Source organism: Spea bombifrons, chromosome 7 (genome assembly GCF_027358695.1).
Source record: "Spea bombifrons isolate aSpeBom1 chromosome 7, aSpeBom1.2.pri, whole genome shotgun sequence".
Lineage (NCBI taxonomy): Eukaryota > Metazoa > Chordata > Amphibia > Anura > Pelobatidae > Spea > Spea bombifrons.
Genome location: NC_071093.1, coordinates 44,628,940 through 44,648,089, shown reverse-complemented (window position 1 = coordinate 44,648,089; position 19,150 = coordinate 44,628,940). Strand labels below are relative to the sequence as shown.

General features: G+C 47.3%; 1 protein-coding gene across 3 annotated transcripts; it reads right to left on the bottom strand.

Moving 5' to 3' along the window:
• Positions 1-2,983: 2,983 nt before the first annotated feature.
• On the bottom strand, positions 2,984-18,485 carry TOM1L2 (target of myb1 like 2 membrane trafficking protein). Of its 3 annotated transcripts, XM_053471102.1 has the most exons (16): positions 18,354-18,485; positions 15,561-15,645; positions 15,123-15,201; positions 11,832-11,981; positions 11,211-11,345; positions 10,576-10,740; positions 10,303-10,419; positions 10,047-10,180; positions 9,259-9,304; positions 8,688-8,808; positions 8,160-8,277; positions 7,863-7,977; positions 7,083-7,148; positions 4,222-4,281; positions 3,777-3,813; positions 2,984-3,220 (listed from the first exon to the last, which is right to left on the bottom strand). In XM_053471102.1, the coding sequence occupies exons 1-16, from the start codon at positions 18,403-18,405 to the stop codon at positions 3,069-3,071; spliced, it is 1,632 nt and encodes a 543-aa protein (XP_053327077.1). In that variant the 5' UTR covers positions 18,406-18,485; the 3' UTR covers positions 2,984-3,068. The 3 variants fall into 3 exon arrangements, with proteins under 3 accessions (XP_053327077.1, XP_053327074.1, XP_053327075.1); XM_053471099.1 differs by lacking the exon at positions 7,083-7,148 and having other exon boundaries at positions 7,902-7,977; XM_053471100.1 differs by lacking the exons at positions 4,222-4,281; positions 7,083-7,148 and having other exon boundaries at positions 7,902-7,977.
• Positions 18,486-19,150: the final 665 nt, after the last annotated feature.

Below are 19,150 nucleotides of genomic sequence, written 5' to 3'. Positions count from 1 at the left end.
ACCGGCCAAACTTGAACAGGGTCACCCGTGTGAAGCATTAGCAGTAAACCCACACAGCAGAGACCACCCAAAGTAAGGTGACCATAACCTGACCCTAACCTTTTGATTTATATTCCCCAGGAGTCTCCATTCACTAAAGGCTGAAAAGCGGCGCCATAAAGCAAACTGCACCATAGAACTTGGGCAGGAGGCGGGACCTAGAAGTCACATGACAGCCCAAGATGGTGATCTACAGGTCAGCAGATGAATTATGTTACGGCAGGGTTCCCAGGGTCAGAAATCCAGAAATAAGTGGAGTCTCCCAGGGGCCACGTTTATGGACCCAAAATGCCATAATAAATACCATTTTTACACCAAAACGCATCCAATCACCACGTCTGTTACAGAGTTTATTTGACTTATTTATACAGCTTTACTACAGTAGTACAATTCAGCAAAACAAATTGCTTACTAGTATCTAACAGACAAACATATACCAGGGAGGAGTGGGGCGGCAATATTTTGGGCGGATAAATAAAATTCCATAGATTTTCTAAAATATTTGTACTTTTCTTTTTCACGGCTGAATCAGACAAGGGGGGGGGGGTGGTGAGATTAACAAATAAATATTCCCGACATTTAGAAACTAGAATTAGTGTTTGCGTGTATAAAATATAAAATAATTTAAGATATTAAATATACATAGAAAGTGTTAGGGGGGTTTGGTTTGCACATTCGGACGCGTTTTTCCATGGTGGGCGCTACACGTCGCTAATTACGATCTTATTGGACGTCACAAAAAAATGTTTTTTATTTTTTTACATTGTTTTATATATTATGTCCCAAGCGAGCTGCATTGAAACTCATCAGGCTTGTGGCGCTTCCGGTCCGTACGCTAATTAAGTCCCTTAAGGGAGGCCAACTGCTTAGTGATTGGGGGAAGCATTTATCCGTTGCACTTGTGCTTCTGAGCACTTCCTGAATCCGTTCTGGGCAGGAAGGAGCTGGTAATCACAAGAGGAAGTTGAAAAGGAAATGGAACCCCCATTAATTTGGGGCTAAGGTGCCATTCCCTACTTATATACATATTATATAGATGATTATTAATATTGGGAGGTATTGGTTCAGACCAGCACCTGAGTGGCTCTGACAGCCCATTCGATAATTAATGCATAGAGCGCCGGTATCCCTTAGCAACGTATAGCAGAATGTATTAAACTGATTGACCATAGATGGTTCTGGGAGACTAGGGTTGGATTTGCCTGTCCTATACCGATACTGGCCCAAATCTCAAATGAATTACCCGAAAATGACGAAAATGGCTTTTACGGATATGAAATATCTGTCTATCTCAGGTCAGGCTTATAGCCAACCATAGGCAGAAGCGCAGCAAAGGTACAGCACTGTGCACCCTGGGGGGGGGGGTGTTTGGAAACACATCTTTTTAAAATGTCTAACTACTGGAACAGCAGCGTAGGGGGGGTACAAAGCTGCGGTTTAGTTAGATCTTGGACATTTTTGAGCCATACAGAGACCCCCTTACCTTTATCCTATTGTCTTTATCAACATAATGAAGCTGAGAGGTAACGTAGCTGTGCAAACATCGCTTTCAGGTATACATTACTAATAGAGTTCTATATATATATAAAAAGGTTCATTGTTTCCCTGGAACATGCGATGGGGATGCAGAGGAATTTACACGGAATGCGGTAGATCGCTCAGTCGTAACAATGCCTTCCAAAGCCTGAAGCCATACCTGGATCGCCATGGGGGGGGGGACACATTATTTTTAGAGAGAATTATTCCATTTCAGAAGGCGGCCATCTGTTACATACTAGACCGGTAGCCGTTATTTACATACAACGTATCGCAGACCTCTCTCCCAGGGCAGGGGGGTAAGCGATAGAAGATGCAGAAGCTCTAGGTAAGCAAGGCTGTCAATATCTAACGAAATAATTGTCAATGCTCAGTTATGGTGGACAATATATATTATATACACATACATATTATATATATATATATATAACCATATAATAATATTATATATTATATATATATCACACGGAGAGCTGGAAGCTGCGCTCGCTCGGGGCCGAGCTTCTTCCCGTCATTAACTATTTGTGTCGGAGCTCTTACTCGGTTTCAGGAAGGCGTTTTATGCTCTTTATGGCGCTTATTACTCTCTCTGCTGTTGCTGAGTAGTAATAAAAGGAAGCTGATAAAGAGGATATAGCTGCAATACTACAGCCATACTAAATAGAAGCCACAGATGGTTAATATAAGAAGGTCCATTAAATATTAAAAGAGTTCTCCCATCTTAAAGGGGACTCACAATTTATTTATTGTGTTCATAGAGTCAGCAGGTCCCTGCTTTGTACGTTTTTGTTAGCAGAAGAGCAGGGAACCCCCATAAAGTTTTGCAGGGAGTCCCTTCGTCCCCGTTTCCTCGTGTTATTTAGATCCAGTGCTCGCTACAGTTCAGAGTCACTTTTCCAGACTGGACTTAGGACACTAAGGGCTAGTACTATCCCTGGCTAGTGTCAAAGGTGGTAGATAGGTGGGACGGCCTCCCAGCAAAAGTGGTAGAGGCTAATAAAGTGAGGGGATATAAACATGAATAAGATATGACATATGGCTCCTGAATCTAAGACGAGACCAACGACTGATTAAGGTTTGAGTCTTTACAGCAGGAAACACAGGCAGATTAGACGGGGGCCGAATGGGTGTGATTACAATGCACGCTGCATCACATGACAATCTGGGCCGCATTCTGATCCCCAAGAGGCTTCCAGATTGCAAGAACTAGCTTCACAATGCAGGTTCCTGGGCAGGCGAGAACTCGCATGGAACATTATTGACCATATTATATGGCGAGACCCCCCCTTATACTGTTCTATTGATTGACAGCCAGACATCCCTAGAGGTTCTGCACCCTTACCATGTATACTTCATATAAATATTAATAGAGAGTGATAGGGTATCCCAGGCTTAACTGAATTAGGGGGGACGCGGCTGTTAGCGTAAGGCCTGCTCGCTGCTGCGGGGGCGATGTGATGGGGCCTGTACACGGATGTGCATAGCGTGATTATTTACAGCGCGAAGAGCGTGTCCTCGGCGTGTTCCTGCTTCTTGCGGATGGCAGGGTTTGCCGTCGTCGCGCCGGGCTCCGAGGCGGGGGGAGACGGCAGGTCCGGCATCCTCTCCACAGCTTTGGCACGTTCTTCTAAGAATTTGTCGAATTCTGTACAACGCAGAAGCAAACAGTTAAGTATTATATATTACAAGACCCCCATTTTCAGTGCCCGGTGGTCCCAAGTAGAGCAGGCGGCATCACCTCTCTGGTGCTGAAGAGGTTAAATATTTTTAGAATAGGAAATTGCTGAAGCTAGATTTTAACGGCACGTATTCTACATCGAAAGAACACAGAATCCCCTTATTGCCCCCCTTACATCATAAATACATCATAAAGGATTATTCTGGGGCAATTCTCACAAAGGGGGGACGTGGGATTCTGAGCACAGAATGGTGGGATTTCAAAGCAGTCAGCAGCCACGCGGTGTTACGACGCCAGGTTCTGTGCCGGGCCGGGCGCCACGCAGGGGTCTGTCCAATACGGGTTCATTAATGAGACGGCAAGGATGTACAGAAGCGCGAGACACCTCGTTATCCAAGTGAAGATGTGGGGGGTAACCAAAAAAATGTCCCCACCACGGCTGAAACCTGCAGAGGGTACACACACACACACACACACACACACACACACACACATATATACATACACACACATGCATACATACCCTGGCTGGTCACGCCTTCGTCCAGGTCCTCTCCTTTCTGTAAAACAGAGCATTAACATCAACATCCAACATTATTATAACAATGACATCATTCCTGCCCCCCCTCCCAATACACGTTATATATAGGATGCCGTATCCTACGGAGCCCAAATACATTTAGCTCCGGCCCCCCTGGATCTCTCTCTGTTGGTGAAAGCTAATCAGCTAGACATATAATGGCTGAGGATCATGGGAGTTAAACAGCCAGGGAGATGATGCAAGCTGCCTAAGCTTTGATGATTACTTGATGTACGTGCGCACTGGTACTGCTGGGAGAACCTTGCTCTAAAATCAGATTGTAAGCTCTTTGGGCCAGTTTTAAACAACCCGAAATTGTCTTTTGTGCTCTGGTTGATAAAACCGTCCTAACGGGACACAACGTTACCGAGTATAAAGCGCGTCTCACCAGGTCGGTACCGAGCCATTCCTCTACGTCATCCATATCAGAGGGCTGCGCAACCGGGATCTAAAGAGAGCGGGTAGTGGACAGCCCCCGGAGCAGGGAACGGGGAGGAAAAAAAATAAGAACAAAGAAGGAAAAAAGAAAGAAGGACACGAGAAATAAAAACATGAAAATGTAAAATATATAAAATGACAAAAAGTAAAACGTAAAAAAAACAACATAATACAAACTCATAATATGGATCATGGGGGTTAATTGGTAAGGTGAAGGGGGTTAGGGGTGATGTGCAAGCTACATTAACCCTTTCAGCGCTTTAGGTCCCTTTGCTGTCCTGGTTTATGCTCACGGGCTCCTACAGGTCCACCTGCCCTGGTTCTGAGCGCAGGACATCGCCGATACTCTCTGGCCCCTGGGGCATCCCAGATTACCGCTCCGCGTTCCCTGGAAGCAGTTCTACACGTACCATTAACCCTTTAAATCCTCATACAAACAGCGATGGGGGGGGGCAAAGGTTAAATTAGCTTTAAACGTAAAACGTTAACGGTACCGAGGCTTAAATTAAAAATCTCCAGCTTTATTTAAAAACGAACACCGTCGTACTCGTTACCCCCCTGGGAAGAACACATGAATTGTTACATCACTACCTTTGCACGTCGTAAAATTCTGGTGCAAATGTTAAAAAGTGGCGCTATTTCCATAGCAACTAAGGAAATATTCTAGCTGACAACCAAGTAGCGCTATTACCATAGCAACTAAGAAAATATTCTAGCATTGGACATTTCACTGGTTGCCACGGTGATTGCAAGGGGTTTTTTTTGTTTGTTTTTTTTTTTATGTATAACCTCCAAAGCATTTACAAGTTTGTTTGGCTTTGGATAACACATATATTATATTTATTAAATAGAATAATAACAATAATGTAAATGATCCTGTGAAGAATAACTACTTTGACGCTGCGCCACGTAGAAGACTTATAAATAAACTGCAATCTCTGGGTTTAGATCCCGATGTTGTTGAACGGATCAGGCAGCGGCTGAGCGACAGACAACAGAGGGTTGTAGTCAACGGCGTATATTCAGAACAAGGTCTTGTAACCAGTGGGGTACATCGGCGGTCTCTACTTGGACCCGTTCTCTTTAATATTTTTATTAGTGATATTGCAGAAGGTCTTGATGGAAAAGGATGTCTATTTGCTGACCACACAAAAATTTGCAACAGGGTTGATGTTCCTGGAGGGAGAAGCCAAATGGCAAACGATTTGGGTAAACTGGAGAAATGGTCAGAGCTGTGGAAGAGGGAAGTGCTCGTGCCGTTGCACAGAGGACCGCTGAGACCTCACTTGGAGTATAGTGTACAGTACTGGAGACCGGATCTCCAGAAGGATGTAGATATGTTGGAGAAAGTGCAGAGAAGGGCTACTAAAATGGTTCATGGATTACAGGATAAACCTTACCAGGAAGGGTTAAAGGATCTTAATATATATACAGCCCGGAAGAAAGACGGGACAGGGGGGATATGATAGAAACATTTAAATACTTAAAGGGAATCAACAAGATAAAGGAAGAGAGTTTATTTAAAAGGAGAAATAAAACCGCAACAAGAGGACACAAGCATAAACTAGAGGGGCAAAGGTTTAATGGTAACATCAGGGAATATTACGCTACGGAAAGGTTGGTGGACGCATGGAATAGCCTTCCAGCAGACGTGGTAGATGTTAATACAGTAAAGGCATTTAAGCAAGCATGGGATAGGAATAAGGCTCAGCGAGATATAGGATAAGGGCAGGTACTAAAGGAAAGCACTCAGAGGTCGGGCAGACTGGATGAGCCTACTGGTTCTTATCTGCCGTCACTTTCTATGTTTCTATGCATACGGTGCTGTGTTGTGATGTCATAAAGCAATAAAAAAAAAAAAAGAGCCGTCACGTTGTAATCCCTTCCTTTCTCTCGATAAACCTGTTTGGAATTGCATGTGTCTGAGGTCACGCTATTTAGGTGAAAGTGCCCTGCTGCACGTATGTAATGCCTTCCGTGTGCTCTGTACCGCGCAAGCTCACAGCTGGGACTATCTGGTGAACCTTTGACGTGTTCTGGACTTTAGACGGTTAATGCAAAAGTCTCGTCGCCAAGGAATTTGGACCCCGTAATAATCCTGCCCACTATACCCCTAGGACAGGGTAGGTAAGACTCCAGAGAGATTTATTGAACCGGAAGGAAATGCGATACCTTTAAATAACGGCAATAAATTTAGTAACATAGATTAAAAAAAATAAAAAATGAATATTAATATTCTTCGCTAAAATATCTGTTTCTGCCGGGTTTTGTTAGGAAAGAGAAGGACAGAGGAGGTCTCAGGACAGCAGGATTTTTGCACAGCTGGTCAACCACATGGCGTAAGGCTTCCTATATCTCTGTGGCAGACTCCAACTCCCATCATCCTAAACAGCTGGAGAATGGCAGGCCGCCCCTGTCATACTGACTCCTTAACCCCCCCCCAAGCGGGGCTCTGAGTATATAGTTGAGTTTAACCTAGAAATGGCCAAATCCAGAAATCAATACAGAAAAAGAATATAAATGGTTAAATATAGAATCCCGGAGGCAATAATGGGGAGACGCAGAGAAAGCAGTCTCTGAATTCACATCATGATCTCTGCTTGGTCTAAAGCGCAGCATTGTGGCTATTTAGTGCGGGACCGGACTATTTCCCGTATTATAAAATACATTCCGACCCAATAAAATAATAATAATAATGCAGAAATCCGTCTGTCTGGGATACCTGGACGGCCCTTCCGGTCGGTGTTACGTCATGGGTGGGCTTAGGGTCACATTAAGGGAAGGGATCTGTTATATTGGTGAATTGCTCACCATTCCTTGGGTGATAAGCCACGTGTCTATGGGCTCCATGACAGAGTCGCCACCTTTAACTCTCTTCTGGGTAAAAAAACAAACATTTCCAGAAAAAAGAAAAAAAAAAAAAGCGACAACAGAAAAAGAAAGAAATTACAAAGGAAGAAAAGCAATGTCCGGCGAATATCAAACCCAGCGATACCATCTCGGCTGGTTTGTGACCTCCTGGTCCCTGGCACTTTAACACGTGTGGGGTGAATCAATCTGCAGAAACCCATGAAATCCCAGCAATCGAACTTTTTCCCCCCCAGATATTTTACCAAAAACAGAAGTGCTGAAAGCCTGCAGGACTCGTAACGCTATAATAAAGATTAAAGCGGGTTTCATAGACTCCGTGCCGATGCGAGTCTCATCTGCAGACACGGTCCGTGGAGTGCGTGCGCGATAGAGACACCGACCAATCGTAATCTGCCCTAATTACCCTGAACATGCGGCGGTCAGAGGGTCCAATGTACGCAATCCCACACGTGTGCAGTCCGATAACTTTATCAGTCATACGAGAACCTGCACCTGGGAATCACATTCTGTCTTCCCGATAAAGAGGTGGATCAGCCGAGCGGTTGGGGTGGTAACACTAGGTTTGGCCAGAATCATGGCGCGTGGCAGTCAAGAATGGACTCCTGGCTCTTGACCCCCCCCGTATCAAACATTAATTCCACGCTAGACTATAATACTGTTTATATGATTGTAACCATTTACAATGAGGCTGGTACCAAACGTTCCCATCCTTTGTCGAGCTTCTGCCCTTTGAAGGAAACCGATGCCCCCTTCACTTACCCCTCCTGTGTTTTGTTGCCGGACGTCAAGAGCCGATGCCAGACCTCCGAGAGCCTGCGGGTCCTCGTACTTTACGCTGGAACAGAGCAAAAGGATCCGTGTGAGCGAATGGGGCATCTGAGGTCCATCAGTCAGACGCCCCCCCCCCAACGCGCTGAAAGAATTGCCCGCCCCGGGGCAGCAATTAGATTTTTTGGTAGTAGAACAGCGGATCCGTGAACCAGGCGACGCACAGAAGACAGACCTTGACCCGCTTACTTTTTCCGCTGATCGGCCAGCGTGTTGGTTCTCGTGTGTGCGAACATGTCAAACTCGTCCCGCGGGCCGGCGGGCGGCAGGGTGCCGAGGGCGGAACTGACGCTACTGGAACCCACGTCTGTAACAGAAAAGAACCACTCGGGGTTAACGATGATCATCAGGATGAATTCTCTCTAAGTTTAGGTGTCATAAAATAAACGGTTGGCTCTCAGGAAGGCTCATTGGCTAGGGGCATCTACATTGCGGAGGGCTTCATCACATGGGGGGGTAATGATGTCATTCGATAGGAACTGCATGGATGTCGGGCTTCTCTTCCTGGATCTCAGCTTCCATCGTGCGGAGCGCAAAACCTTGATTAATACACGATTAAAATGACTGCCCTAAAGGGAGCGGTATGCTAAGCGGTGCTATTACACTACACAACTTAAAGAGCGAAGACACAAAGACGGATAAACTCCAGATAGAGTCTAAAATGTGAAAGTCCAACGCTAGCCGGTATATTTAACAGATATCCAGATAGCCGGTTACCTAGTCCGCCAAGCTGGGAGGATAGGGTAGAAGGAGCCGTGACTCCCACCATGGGGCTAACAACGGCAGGCGATCCGGGTCCAAGGTCTATCAGGTTATCCTCGGTCACCTCGTTCATTACCTAGAACATGTAACACACGGGTCAGGGGGGCTGCGATGCACCGAGGGGCATTTTAACATCTGCATTCAAATACCACTGGGATGTTAGACTTTGAGTGGCGGTTGGACTACAACTCCCAGCATGCTCCAGCGGCTCCCGGGCTGGCGGAGAGCGGAAGGGCAAAGAGCAGCCCGATGGGTTTTGTTGTCCAATACAGGGACGGATGTTCTGCGGCCAGAAACTGGCGTAATTCACCCAAAACACTATAAATAGCGGTCTGTGTTTACACAAAGAGTGTTAGGGGGGAAAGGTCCAGTCTGCTCCACAAACGGTTACTGAATGTACTAAAGTACACAAAAACTACAGATACGGATAGATGACATTAGGACGTGGTTATGAGATAAAGTAACAACCCCGCGCCCAGACGCTTAATGGAACAATCCAGGGGCAGTTTAAAGCGACAGTACATACCCCGTTGGTATTGGGTGCCATGCGCCCGGATCTGTATCTTTCAAACCTGCGAACAGAGAAAGAACGTGAGATGCCGGCAGACGCGAGGGATTCTTCTGCCATGCATCACGGATTCTGCCGCCGTGGAACCTTTCAGGATCTCCTCTCATGATCGCAGGAGGACCGTCGTTTGCCATTCTGGTAGAGGTGACAGTACCCAGCCAACATCAAGTCATAGAAACACAGACCCTGCCGGCAGATCGGCCCCATTCGGCCCCCGTCTAGTCACCTGTTTCTCCTGCTGTAAAGACTCAAACCTTAATCAGTCGTTGGTCTCGTCTTAGATTCAGGAGCCGTATGTCTATCCCATGCATGTTTAATCCCCTCGCTGTATTACCCTCTACCACCTCTGCTGGGAGGCAGTTCCTAACACCCTCACAGTAAAGTCAAGTGTAAAAACACACCAGAAAAAGATTAATTTGGCTCTCAAAGTATCTGCTGCCGTACAATACTTCATAACGAGTAATGGCACAACGCCACTGTCTGCAGCAGGTACCCTCGGTGCACAGCGCCCCCTCCTGGTCTGTTAACGGAAAATACAGGTGATTTCTGGTTAGGTTATGGGCACAAACAGTTTAATGGGGGCTACATCACGCCTGTGCAGTCTCTCGGCCCATAAGAGGCTTTTTTAACGTGTGCTGCATGTTTTATTTTGTATCATCGCTGCCTCCTCATCTAGCAGAACACACGGAACATACATGTTTAAAGCCACGTGCGGCCGTTCTGTATAAGCGATATTCAGCGCTCACCTTTCGTATCGAAGGAAGACGTTATTTAAATCGTCGTTCACGTGTAGAAGCTCCTCCGTGACCTCCTCGTTTGACACGCGTGCGATGAGCTCCATGATCCTCTGCTGCATCGCCCTGCAGGTTCGGTTTAGGTCCTGAGAAAGAAGCCATGTGAGCGTCAGTGGTAGCCACGGGGGTCCCCTTCCCTCCTATACTTTTTTGGATCTTGTGTTTAACGCCCACCCAAAGGGCTCCGCGTTCCCCGGACCCCCCGTACCTGCAGAAGCTCGAGGTCAGACGCGTCCTCTTGTCCCGGAGTCAATTCCGTCAGCATCTCGGACATCACCTTCATGTTGCCGCGCACGACATCGAGCTCGCTGCGGAGGCGGCCAATCTGTAGGGAGGGAGGTTATTTAGCGATGGCCAGCTGTCCGCGTGTGTTCCACGATTAGGGTTAGAAGGGCCACGGTTAGTTCTGATGTCTCTGGCTATCCACCCCCTGTACAGTGACTGCTGGCGTAGGAACCTGGCAGCCCATGTGGCCCCCTACCTGCTCGGAGTTGGCAGTAATCGGCCCTCCTACGACGGGCACTGGCCCTGCTGGGGTGCTGTAGGGAGATGGAGTGGAGGACGGAGTGGACACGGAGCTGGAGTTCACCCTCTGCTGGGTCTGAGATGAGTGCATGTTGGTCGCGGGATCCACCTCGGGCACGCTCTGCCAACACAGGATTACGAGAAACGTTACACCGGCATACACCCCCCCCCAACGAGATGATGCCATAAGGGCATTTATAATCAGAAGTGGGGGCAGGGACTGCTGACCCACCATATCCGCCACGCGAGTCTCCTAATAACCATATAAAGCTCTCTGGCACGCACAGGGTTAGTTACGCCACGTCGGATTGGACGAGGCTTTCTTTGGCCGGCATCAATAATTAATTTAGATGCTGAAAGCCGATCCCCTACCCTTCCCCCGCTACGGAGTAAGATACAGAAATCGGGGAGCCCCTAATAACACAAATAACCCCCCCCATGAGGGGTCGGAAGATTTCGCAGTCTGGTTGCCAGGCTGGACCGCGGGAATACCGTCTCCTCTTATACCCGTCCACGGGGGTCTCTCTCCCAAATGCAGAGAGGGAGGGTAATCGAGGCTGCGGTGAATGTGCCGGCGGCTGCCGATCTTACCCTCTGCGGGGTGTGTATGGGCGACAGGGCATCCAGATCCGCCATAGGAAACTCAGTCCCTTTCCTCTTCAGCTCCTCGTAAATATGCACCACGCCGGTGAGGTCGGGGCTGCTCCGAAACGCGTCGGCCCAGGCCTGCGGGAGAGAGAGAGACCCCGCGGCACGTTAACAGAAACGCCGTAAAGATCCCACCTTAATCTCCAGATAACGAGCAATAGGCACCCCAATGCTCTATTTTCACCCCAATGTCTTTGTCTGTATTTAGAACGGAGCTGCCAGAAGACGGGCTACAGAGACTACAACTCTCATCATCCTCTAATCGGGAAGTGCTTCAAAACATCTCGGCAGACGGATTATACGCTGTAACCTATATGCTGGCGAACATAAGTCCTAGCATCCTCAGCCGGCCCGAGGAAGTTTAATGAACACTGGGTATAGAAACGGAACTCTACAGGGTTCAAGGGCAGCTGGGATGGTGGAACATCTGGGTTTATCTGAACTGGGTTTACTGGGGAGTTCCCACAGAAACCAGTTACTATGAACCAGTACTCCAATAGGCTTTGGAATCTGCACTGTCCCCTGGCAGCAGAGGGGTTAAAGCCACAGTACGGAATCACCCACCTGGATCAGCGCCAGCACTTTGTCCTGAACGATGGTCGGGGGGTTGTTTTTGGGGGAAATGATCTTGACCAGAACCCCGTCGATGAAGTCGCGGTGAGTCACCAGAACGTGGAAGCGATGGCCGCAGTTTTTCACGCAAGTCTCCAAAACCTGCGATAAAGGAGAGAAGTTTAACGGAACGCGGAATATTCACAGAGATAGAAATACCCCGAGCGCTGTATACAGTAATATAACCCCCCAGCGCTGTATACAGTAATATAACCCCCAGCGCTGTATACAGTAATATAACCCCCCAGCACTGTATACAGTAATATAACCCCAGCGCTGTATACAGTAATATAACCCCCCCGAGCGCTGTATACAGTAATATAACCCCCCAGCGCTGTATACAGTAATATAACCCCCCAGCGCTGTATACAGTAATATAACCCCCAGCGCTGTATACAGTAATATAACCCCCAGCGCTGTATACAGTAATATAACCCCCCAGCGCTGTATACAGTAATATAACCCCCAGCGCTGTATACAGTAATATAACCCCCCCACGCTGTATACAGTAATATAACCCCCCAGCGCTGTATACAGTAATATAAACCCCCCAGCGCTGTATACAGTAATATAACCCCCCCGAGCGCTGTATACAGTAATATAACCCCCCTGAGCGCTGTATACAGTAATATAACCCCCCCAGCGCTGTATACAGTAATATAACCCCCCCCAGCGCTGTATACAGTAATATAACCCCCCCGAGCGCTGTATACAGTAATATAACCCCCCTGAGCGCTGTATACAGTAATATAACCCCCCGAGCGCTGTATACAGTAATATAACCCCCCCGAGCGCTGTATACAGTAATATAACCCCCCAGCACTGTATACAGTAATATAAACCCCCCACGCTCTATACAGTAATATAACCCCCCCACGCTGTATACAGTAATATAACCCCCCACGCTGTATACAGTAATATAACCCCCCAGCGCTGTATACAGTAATATAACCCCCAGCGCTGTATACAGTAATATAACCCCCAGCGCTGTATACAGTAATATAACCCCCAGCGCTGTATACAGTAATATAACCCCCCAGCGCTGTATACAGTAATATAACCCCCAGCGCTGTATACAGTAATATAACCCCCAGCACTGTATACAGTAATATAACCCCCAGCGCTGTATACAGTAATAAAACCCGCAGCGCTGTATACAGTAATATAACCCGCAGCGCTGTATACAGTAATATAACCCCAGCGCTGTATACAGTAATATAACCCCCCAGCGCTGTATACAGTAATATAACCACCAGCACTGTATACAGTAATATAACCCCAGCGCTGTATACAGTAATATAACCCCCAGCGCTGTATACAGTAATATAACCCCCAGCGCTGTATACAGTAATATAACCCCCAGCGCTGTATACAGTAATATAACCCCCAGCGCTGTATACAGTAATATAACCCCCAGCGCTGTATACAGTAATATAACCCCCAGCGCTGTATACAGTAATATAACCCCAGTGCTGTATACAGTAATATAACCCCAGTGCTGTATACAGTAATATAACCCCCAGTGCTGTATACAGTAATATAACCCCCCAGCGCTGTATACAGTAATATCACCCCCAGCGCTGTATACAGTAATATATCCCCCAGCGCTGTATACAGTAATATAACCCCCAGCGCTGTATACAGTAATATAACCCCAGCGCTGTATACAGTAATATAACCCCCAGTGCTGTATACAGTAATATAACCCCCCAGTGCAGTATACAGTAATATATCCCCCAGCGCTGTATACAGTAATATAACCCCCCCAGCACTGTATACAGTAATATATCCCCCAGCGCTGTATACAGTAATATAACCCCCAGCGCTGTATACAGTAATATACCCCCCAGCGCTGTATACAGTAATATAACCCCCAGCGCTGTATACAGTAATATAACCCCCAGCGCTGTATACAGTAATATAGCCCCCCAGCGCTGTATACAGTAATATAACCCCCAGCGCTGTATACAGTAATATAACCCCCAGCGCTGTATACAGTAATATAACCCCCAGCACTGTATACAGTAATATAACCCCCAGTGCTGTATACAGTAATATAACCCCCCAGCGCTGTATACAGTAATATAACCCCCAGCACTGTATACAGTAATATCACCCCCAGCGCTGTATACAGTAATATATCCCCCAGCGCTGTATACAGTAATATAACCCCCCAGTGCTGTATACAATAATATAACCCCCAGCGCTGTATACAGTAATATAACCCCCAGCGCTGTATACAGTAATATAACCCCAGCGCTGTATACAGTAATATAACCCCCAGTGCTGTATACAGTAATATAACCCCCCAGTGCAGTATACAGTTATATATCCCCCAGCGCTGTATACAGTAATATAACCCCCCAGCACTGTATACAGTAATATATCCCCCAGCGCTGTATACAGTAATATAACCCCCAGCGCTGTATACAGTAATATACCCCCCAGCGCTGTATACAGTAATATAACCCCCAGCGCTGTATACAGTAATATAACCCCCAGCGCTGTATACAGTAATATAGCCCCCCAGCGCTGTATACAGTAATATACCCCCCAGCGCTGTATACAGTAATATAACCCCCAGCGCTGTATACAGTAATATACCCCCCAGCGCTGTATACAGTAATATAACCCCCAGCGCTGTATACAGTAATATAACCCCCAGCGCTGTATACAGTAATATAACCCCCCAGCGCTGTATACAGTAATATACCCCCCAGCGCTGTATACAGCTATGCAACTCCCCCCCCCCCCTCCGTGCTGTATACAGTAATGTTGGTTGGCTTTATCTCTCTTTTTTTTCCTCCAATCTGCAGATCTGGAGCCGCCGTCGCTGTCAGTCATGTGATATTTTGGGTGATTTTCCCGGCTCAAACCCCACACTGAGCTGATGCTTTATGGCGATGCTAATGAAGTCTGTTGCTCCATAGACTTTCATTAGCCAGAGCGTCTGACTGGGTGATTAAGACTGAGCCATTCTATTGTTCCCACAGGCAGTATGATAAGGAGTCGGGGGGTTTAGTAGATCGGGGATCAGATAGCAGAGCGAGAATCATACAAACGGCTGATATGCAGCTGCCTGAAAACATTTATATTATGGGGGCAAAAACTACAACTGGGGTAAAACAGAGCGATATATTTCTGAAAATGTATTTTTAATCTGAGGAGTAGATGGGGGGTAATAACGCCCCCCCCGGGAATGTAATATCACGCAGCAGATTAATAGATGGACCTGAAACTCACGGTCAGCGCGAGCATCACCTCCCTGTAATTCCTGTTCCCGTTTAGCCTCTTCTTCAAGGCTCGGATGGCGTCTTTTGGGCTAAAAGAAAGAAAAACAATCAGAGTTTTTTTTATTAATTCAAACAAACAAAAAAACCCACATAGTTTTGGTAGCTGCTCGCTGAAGATGATTTACGTCTAACGATAAAATTTTCACGACTTATGGTCTGAGGGGTCTCCGTATAAAGAGGAATAACTGCCCCCCAAAACAAACGAGCCCCTCCGGCCTTTTGAAATGTTTGGAACACATTACAGCCCGTCGGATTATTGCGGGCGAGAGACCATCTGCCGTAATTCCATTTGTTGCAGTTTCCTGATCACGCCCCGATGTGTAGGTGGGGGATCTCCCTTATATTAGGAGCGGCGGGGCAGGACTCGCAGGGAGTGCGCATCACCCACCCTTCCTCCGTCTCGTTAATGATGTCACAGATCTCCATGTTCAGGGTCCAGTCCTCGCTCTGCAGGGAGCCGTCTGTGGCCTTTTCTGAAAAAGATGGAGTTTCATTAAAACGATTTACAGCAGAGGGTCGGCAAAAAGGTTACTATGGATACGATGAGGATTTTGTTCATTAATAAATGTATATATAGGGGTATCTATCGAGGCTGCTGTGCGGACAGGAGAAAACGATCACTGGGATGCTTCTCACGGAAAAACAAACTCTTCATGGAAACTATTAAACTATTTTTTGTTCCGGTTCTGGATTCCTGGAGGCTCTCGTATAGCCTGCGCCGGACCGGCAGAGAATGGGTTAATATCCCGCACACATCGGTCTCGCGCAGCGCGGGGCTCTAATCTCGTTACCGATAATCAGATTCTCTGAACGTCACATAATCCGCAGGATCCCATAACACATCCGCGTCCGTTACGCATCCCATAGAACCCCAAACCACGTACCCCGGGGGGGCAAAATCCCCCCAAAACCCCACATTCTACTTTACAGTCCCCCCCACCGGTTATTAGTTTCCCCGTCTCTGATCTGCTTTCTACTGAGGTCATTTTCATAGCAAATTCCATCTTTTCACTGGAAGCTGAATTTTCACCATTATTTATTATTATTTTTTTTCAGATTAAACATTAGTTTTCAGAAATATTCTGCTGGTTTTCTTGTTTTACCCCAGTTGTAGTTTTTTCCCCATAATATAAATGTTTTCAGGCAGCTGCATATCAGCCGTTTGTATGATTCTCGCTCTGTTATCTGATCCCCGATCTACTAAACCCCCCGACTACTTATCATACTGCCTGCGGGGAACAATAGAATGGCTCAGTCTTAATCGCCCAGCTGGACTCTCTGACTAATGAAAGTCTATGGAGGGACGGACTTCATTAGCATCACCATAAAGCATTAAAACGGGAGAAGAATATGCAATTCACAAAGCCGGACAAAAGCGAGTCTCAGCGGTCTCTTTCTCAGGTGACATCTCTGCCTGCTCCTGACGCTCCGTGTTTCAGGGTGTTTCTGCGTTGCTTGCGCAATCGCCGCAGGCTTTGATTCAGGTAATTACTGCTATTCTCATGCAGACGACACACCCGGTAAGCACTGGTTCCGAATCCCAGCGGAATATTCTTTATACAAATAAAATTCTCATCATTTAATAAAAAAATCCAATATTCAAGATAAAGGTAACCGTTCCCCGGAGCGCCTGGGGGGGGTCACTTGTAATGAGGGTCCAATCCCGGGGGGGCTTCTCCTGCAGGGGGCATCTAAAAGAAAGAGCTGACACTGATATCAATGGGAGTGCTCTCCGCGCATGTGCACGGTGGTCTTCTACGGTGCTCCCTGATGTGTTTTGCAGGTGGGCAAAAGGCGAATGCATAGGGACCACCCCCATTGCATTAGTAAGGGGGCATCACTAAATTTAAAGGGGCCATGATGGCTGCAGGGTCCTTTTAATGGGGGGCATAATATCCAATCAGGGGAATTCCTTGAATAGGGGGGGGGGATAACGGCCATAAAAGTAAAAACCCACCGCAGGTTAAAAGGTTACATTTTAACCCTTAGTGTGGCGGGCATTCATTAGGTTTCACTATATATTCTGTTAATATGACCCAACCCAGCCCCCCCAAGCTGCCCCTGGCGAGAATGGTGGGATTCTGAGGGCCCGGCAAGTAAGTTTACGATCTAAAAATGTTTAACCCGCAGATTAGTGAAAACACCCACATTTTACTAAGTAGTTATCCCCCGGGATCGCCAGCCAGACCAAAGGCCAAGGTGAAGGGGTAAATTCCTGCTGCAGTTCTTTAACTGCCCCGCCACCAGGGGGTGCAACTGGGTACCACCGGTGGCCACAAACCCCGTACCCAGCACAGGTGAAATCGGAGCTCATGCCGGCCTTTGGATTTGTTTGGGCTGCAGAACACGGCAAGCGGGATCATAAAAAATTCAGCATTTCCTGCGGACCGAGCGACTTACTGTTTCCGCCTCATCAGTTCCAAAGATGGAAACGAACGCAGTGATCCGCCGCCCGGGGTAGGGGCTTTAAACGTATCAGCGGAGGACGTGGGCAATAGACCAAGGGCCGGACAGACAGAATGTCCATAAATATGCAGAAGACTGACCGGTGTGGCATGAAGGGGTCAGGTCATATAAAGCGGTCGTCACGGGCACCAGATACAGGGGATCGATCAGCTGACGCTAGGCATTGGTCAGAGGTGACAGGAGCGATGGGGTAACAAAGGGCCGTATAGGCAATTACCCCGACATGACATACAGACATGCCCCAACGGCAGCCGGGAGGATAAACATAAGAGGGGACAGTGCAGGTGATATAAAATAACGGCAGGGTGTTATATGCAATACAGCGTAGGGGGCAGGTGGGAGCGCACAGTATGACAGGGGGTAGGTAGGTGCCGGAGCTGACCGGGGGCAGCAGGTACCGGAGCTGACCGGGGGCAGCAGGTACCGGAGCTGACCGGGGGCAGCAGGTACCGGAGCTGACCGGGGGCAGCAGGTACCGGAGCTGACTGGGGGCAGCAGGTACCGGAGCTGGCAGGTAAGTACACAGTGGCAGGCAGCAGGGATACAGATAAGATGAGGGGGCACATGATGACGTAAATCGGGTGAGACATATAGGTGGGCACTGGGTGACAGGTAGGTGACAGGGCGCACAGAGACACATCAGGGACACAAAGGAATAGAAATGACGTCACTGTCACCCAGATGACCAGAGGTAGGGAAGGGGCAGGAGACTTACCGATGCACTGCCCCACCGGGGTGCTGTACGGGTTCCCCAACAGAAACTCCATCTTGATGACAACAAACAACCGGCCTCTGCAATCCCTGACACAGAGCAGGGCACTGGGCGACTGGGCTGAATCCCCCTCCGATTGGCTAACTTCCCCGTCTGTCAAGGACTAAACCCTGCTGTCTAGCCTATCTGACAGGAAAAGCGCTCCGATTGGATAGCCAGTGTGTCGGTCACTGCACTGTCATTGTGCTCCTGTCATTGGAAGGAGGTAAACATTACGCACCACGTAAGCCAATCACAAGAGCTCTGTTAGCCGCTTCTACGCAAGCGCATCCTCAGAAGCCCCGTCCACTGATGGCAAAACACCCACAGCAATTGGCGTGTTAGATTTTGACTAGAGAAACTTTATGCGTCATTCACAATTCAATATGAACAGGAACGCCAGTGGCAAGTAAAAATCACATGACAAGTTGCTATTAGCAACCACTTGATGCTTTGTCTGCGAGCGGAAGTACAGGTAACATGTTATCACAAATTAGGGAATTATTGGTCATCTGGGTTAGAAAACTACAAAAAATTAGATTTGTCAGCACAGGTTGGCAGATTTCTGTCTCTGGCATTATGGAAGATGTTCAGGAATAACATGGAGGCTGCTGGGTTCTAATTAAATTTAACTGCAATTACTGAAAAAAAAATGAATAACTTTATTGCGGTTCATTCAGTTGGGTTCACAAAAAAAAGTAGAAATAAAAAGAATTTTAAAATTTTTGTTCTCTAGAATGTGCATCTTTGTTAATTGTAAT